General features: G+C 43.7%; 1 protein-coding gene across 1 annotated transcript; it reads left to right on the plus strand.

Moving 5' to 3' along the window:
* Positions 1 to 439: 439 nt before the first annotated feature.
* LOC139666958 (heat shock protein beta-7-like) lies at positions 440 to 4186 on the plus strand. The gene is made up of 3 exons (XM_071546315.1): positions 440 to 692; positions 2943 to 3100; positions 3995 to 4186. Exons 1-3 carry the CDS (start codon positions 440 to 442, stop codon positions 4184 to 4186), a joined length of 603 nt encoding a protein of 200 aa, XP_071402416.1.
* The last annotated feature ends 1160 nt before the right edge of the window (positions 4187 to 5346 follow it).

Here is a 5346-nt window from a genome sequence, read left to right on the forward strand (position 1 = left end):
GACGACTTGACCGCACAGCTACTTTGCTATTTGTGACTGCATGCCAAAAGCATCTGCAAGAGCCCTTGACCCTTATCTCTGTTCCGTTGGTGTGTGTGTGTGTGTGTGTGTGTGTGTGAATAAGTGAGGGGGGTCTCCACTTCTTATCAGTTTGTCCGTTATATTCTTGGCTCCAGCGGTTGGGCAAACCGCCTTGTATGGAGAAACGAAGAGGTGCTCTAGGGCCCGCGCTGTGTCCCACTGACCCACAATGCACTGGGACTGTATAAAAGAACCCCAGACGGCGAGTGAGAGGTCAGTAGCTTTGGGTGACCCACTTCTCTGAGAGTACACTGTCAGTATTTACACTGAGGAGGCTTAACGGAAACCCCATTTGAAGAAGACAGGGGCTGAGGCTATAGGAGTATTAAGAGAGCGAGCGTGTTTTCAAAGCTCCGCTATGTCGTCTCTGACTTCTTCCAGCTGCCGATCCTCCTCTTCCTCGTCGTACCGCTCGTCAGCCCGCTACAGCGCCTCCAGCTCGTACCGCTCGGAGGGCTCCAGCGGGGGGTCGGCCGACTCTCTGGACCCTCTGTTTGAGCCCTTTCTGGATCCGGCCGATCCCCACGGCCTGTTCGGAGAGGAGGGCCCCGGGGGGCCGCTCTGCCTGGCCCCCTTCAGCCGACACAGCAGATCCTCCTATGGACACAGCGGTAAGTGGAGCACGGAGGAGAGAGTGATATAGATATAACCATGATAGATATAACCATGTTTACAGCTCTGAAAACCTGATTTAGTGCTGATTCGCTCTTTAAACCCACAATATGCAACTTGCCGCCTTGAGGCTTGCCAGTCGCTCCCTCCTCCCCCTCAGCAGGTCAAGTTCCCGCCCCAACATTTGTCACTCATATCGATGAGCTGTCCGCCTTGAAGCAGCATCTAGCTTGAGGCTGAGGTAAGCTGCATCTGCAAAGCCTACACGGGCGATGAATCCGCAGCCAATCTGCAATTTTTAAAAAAAGCAGCTGTTCACACTGTTTTGGAACACGTCTTTTTTGCTGCACGTTTAGCTTCACTACTACATTTTCTTACTGCTTTCCTCCATTGTTGTTGCTTTGACTTCCCTGCTCTGTGGCTGCTAGTCTCACCTAGGTCCGATTTTGACAAAACTTGGATGGATGATGCATTTTGGTGCTGTGTTCTAGAATTTAAAGAAAAATACACTGATTGGTATAATTAAAGGTCACAATTTAAAAATTTCAAAGGCCATAACTGCTACACCACTGGTCCAGTTTTGATGAAAGCTGGAGGGATGATGCATCTTGTTACTGATTGGCCTAAGGTGTGCCTGCATCATTAATGGGGGATGACATGTTTACTTGTTTAGTTGCATACTGTATTGCAGCTTTAACCTTTATTTATTCAGGTAGATGGTAACGATTGAGGGAGCTGTTGAGACCCTTCCCCCACCCCCATTCACTTAGGTAGTCTTGGGATTTGAACTGGCGACCTTTACACAGTCACGGTCTGCTTCTCTAGCCTCTACGCGATCTATTTTACCCAATTACCAATGAAGATCAATAACGTTTCCATCGGGGCTGCAAGGCAGAGAAGCAGCACACAGTCTCAGCGATTTAGGTGATGAAGGAGCAGAGAGGGTGATGGCAGGAATGACTGATGGTCCGGTCAGACAGTACAGCAGAAAAGCAGCACTGATAATTCACATTACAGTGAATTGCAGGTTAGTTAAAAGAAGTGAAGACAAAGACCTGCGGCTCAATATAGAGGTAATGAGCCAGAGCCGTAAGATCTCCTCTGCACTGTGGAAAACGGTCCTTACGGCTCCAGACAGCGTCTAGTGGGCCACATAAAGCACTAATGGCAAGGTGAAAAAATGGCGTTGGCTAAAAAAGTCACAGTAAAATAAAACACAAGAGCTTTTACATCCATAAAGGGCTTAATATGAAGCATTTAGGGGAGGCTGGGAGTTCTGACACTCCATAAAACGGTAACGATGGCACTAAAAGAATGGGTTTGTAATCTGTGTGACGCTGCTGGCAGACCAAAACATAATCAATAATCTGATTCCAATTTAAACATTTCGATTTCTGTATTCCAGCGCTGCGTTAAAATGAGTAACATGGCTGATAATTGTGTAAAACTTGAAAAAATGTCCCAACTAATGGACAAGAAGAGACTGTTTGGCTCCTGTATGTCTCACTCTGGTGAAAGGCCTTCTCCAGACTGGCAGTAAAAAACTTTTACAACCCAAACAGAGGCTTCGTCATGGTTGTTAATGGCTTGGTGTTCCAGTCGGAGCATAAAGCACAAATGCGACTGAACAATAAAGTTTGGTTTAATTCATATCGCTTTTGGCCAAAATATTTCTTTGGAATATAGTCAGTAGAATACAGCGTTATAGATTGGGTTAGATATATGGGTGTATATATATATATAGTTTTTTTTATTATATTTTCATTCTGCATTCATTTCAGTTTCTGAAATATTTTATTTTTATTTTATTTAACCTTTATATAACCAGAAAGTCCACTTAAGATTCAGAATCTGACCTGGCCAATAACATTTTTTTCTCATTTTCATGTTTTTTTCTTTTTTTGTTAGTATGCTCTTAAGCTGTTATTTAGCACACCTTCATAATGTTGTAAATCCTATTTTTCATACTTCTCATTCATGCATTTCTACTTAATGTGTCTCAACATGTAGGAATTGTCGATTACATTATGTTTCATTTTCCCTATTTGCTACATTATTTATATTCTATTTTCTTTGCTGTGTCCTCTTACTAACCCAATTTCCTTAATCCCAAATCTTATTTTATTGTATTAGTATGATATCTATTAAAAATATATTTCACAAACACAATGATCATGTATCTGTTCCTCATTTGATCATGATTTTCTCCTCACCATGCCCCTGGTGACCGTGCTGCTGTTCCCCTGCAGGGCCTGCGGGTGGTGCTGTGCTGGGCCGTCCAAACGGGACGGGGGCGGTGCGCTCACTGGGAGACAGCTACTACATGTCGGCTGACGTCCGCCAGTTCGAACCGCACGACGTAGTGGTGATGGCCTACAACCACCATGTCGTCATTCATGCTGAGAAGGTGTGTGTGTGCAATGTGCGTAGGTGTGAGTGATAATTAGCGGAGGTGTGTGTCTGTGTTTGCAAAGGTGTGATTGCATATGTAAACACTCCTCACGTATGTGTTTTCAGGCGAGCATGAGTCAGGTTTTACCACAAACTTACTAATATCTAGGATTTGACTGATACTGGTTTTTGAAGGCCGATACCGATATTTTTGATAGCCGATATTTTGAGCCAGTATTTAAAATCGTTAAATTTGACCATTTTCTTGTCAAAAAATGACAAGTTTCCCCCAGGATTTTCTTCTTGTCAGGGTGGAAAAGCCTCCGAAACAGCATTTAGACCATCATGGGACACAAACTCTCCACTGAACCCCAGAATAATACTACCAACTGTCCTTTATCTTCCAGTCTTTACCCTGTCAAAAGTTTGATTTAATCATTCGTAAAAGGTGAGAGTGGAGGAAGAGGGGAGAAAGGCTTCTGCTGAGGGGGGTGGAGGATCGTTTACAGGGAGGTCAGCGGAGAAATTGGCAAAAAATCCACATCCATTCAATTTGCCTTACAGTGCGTCTGCAGAGGAAAGCAGTCGGTCTTCATCTCCCTCGCCTCTCCTCACTCTCCCTTTGCCTCTGATTTTTTTCCTCCTCTCCACCGGCGGAGCAGCGCTGACCTCTTTCACTGCTTCTCACCCTCTCTTCTCGCCCTCGCGCCTCTCTCGGCCCTGTTGCTCTTCTCACTTTCTCCTCCCTCCCTCCCATGCTCGGTGACCTTTCTTTTCATCATCTTTTCTTCCCTCCGTTTACCCCTCTCTGACTTCTCTCTTACCCCTCCCTCCTCTCCCCATCCTTCGCTACTTTCAAGCTGTTCTTCCGCAACTCCATCCTTTCTAACTTTCTCTCTCTGTCCTCCAGGTACTGGACGATGGGAGCGTCAGTGACACGTTTACCCATAAGTCCCTGTTCCCGGAGGACATGGACCCCCTGTCGGTCAGCGGGACCCTTAACCCCGACGGCATCCTGGTGGTCAGCGTCCGCCGGGCCCCCGCACTGGGTGGGCTGGAGCCCCTGGGTGCCCCCACCTACTCTACTGAAGCTCACCTTTGACCTCTAGCCTTTCAGCTTTTCTATCTTGTGTTGTAAGTAGGGTTTGACTGATATATTGGGTTGATATTGGCCAGCCAATGTTGTCTACTTCTGATATGATGTTTTTTTTTTTATTATGTATGATTATATGCAAGAATATGTTTATCATTTATTATTCTGGGGTTCAATGGAGAGTTTTAGTGTCCCATGATGGTCTAAATGCAAATGAAGATCTTGAATATTGGCACAAAATATTATTGACAGCTTAAAAAACAAACAAACATCAGTCAAACCCTAGTTGTAAGTATACAGTATGGTCTGTGAATGGGGAGTTACTTTTATATTGTAATAAAAGGAACTTTGCACAATTAAAAAATAAATAAATGAATAATAGTACTTTATGAGAGCTTATTCTTTAGTGGCATTTATTTATTTTGAATGTGACATACATACTGCAGAACACTGAAACCTTCTGAAAAATGCCTAGAAATGCCTCCTTAATTCACAAGGAAGGTAAACCTTCCTAAACCCAGTTTACCCACCTTCTATTTGCAGAATAGAGTTTATCTACTTTTTTGCACAAAGATGGGACTCGAGTCAGTTTTACTTACTTGAGGCTTGACTTGACTTGGGTTCTGGTGACTTGAAAAGGTTTCTAAAGTCTTGACTTGAGATCTTGTGTTTGTGTAAATGACTTAGATTACCAGTTGTTCCAGCAGACTGAATTTAAATTGTTTTCTGTATTTGTATGGAATGATTGAATTTATTGAAGTTGAAACTGATTATAGAAATCAAGCTCATGATGCTCTTACCAAGTTTTTATCCAATTAAAACCATATTGCACTGAAAAGACAACCATGTTGCACTTTAAGACATTAAATTGATAGTGGACTCCTGATTTGTTCTGACTTGACTTGGTCTTCTACATTTAGACTTGGGACTTGACTTGACACTTGTGCCTCAAGACTTAACTGACTTTGACTTGGTCACCTAATGTCCATGCAGACGGCAAAGTTAATCCACATGTATGTTAATACTCTTGCTTGTCTTCTCAACAGATGAACAGTGTGACAGGTCTTGTAGTAAAAAGCCATTCAGCAGCACAAACTGAACAAATATTCAGTCTTTGCTCTGAGAGCCTGGAACGCTCTGCCTGAGGACCTCACACATGAAAACTCTTC

The sequence above is a fragment of the Centroberyx affinis genome, unplaced genomic scaffold (assembly GCF_046629955.1).
Source record: "Centroberyx affinis isolate AG114_WGS23_722 - 3 ecotype Tasmania unplaced genomic scaffold, CSIRO-AGI_Caff_v1 ptg005216l_1, whole genome shotgun sequence".
Classification (NCBI taxonomy): domain Eukaryota; kingdom Metazoa; phylum Chordata; class Actinopteri; order Beryciformes; family Berycidae; genus Centroberyx; species Centroberyx affinis.

Bases quoted from the DNA above. Each gene is read 5' to 3' on its own strand.
- LOC139666958 (XM_071546315.1), top strand. From the start codon at position 440: ATGTCGTCTCTGACTTCTTCCAGCTGCCGATCCTCCTCTTCCTCGTCG. The intron at 693-2,942 runs GTAAGTGGAGCA...GTTCCCCTGCAG, and splicing joins ATCCTCCTATGGACACAGCG to GGCCTGCGGGTGGTGCTGTG. The intron at 3,101-3,994 runs GTGTGTGTGTGC...TCTGTCCTCCAG, and splicing joins TCGTCATTCATGCTGAGAAG to GTACTGGACGATGGGAGCGT.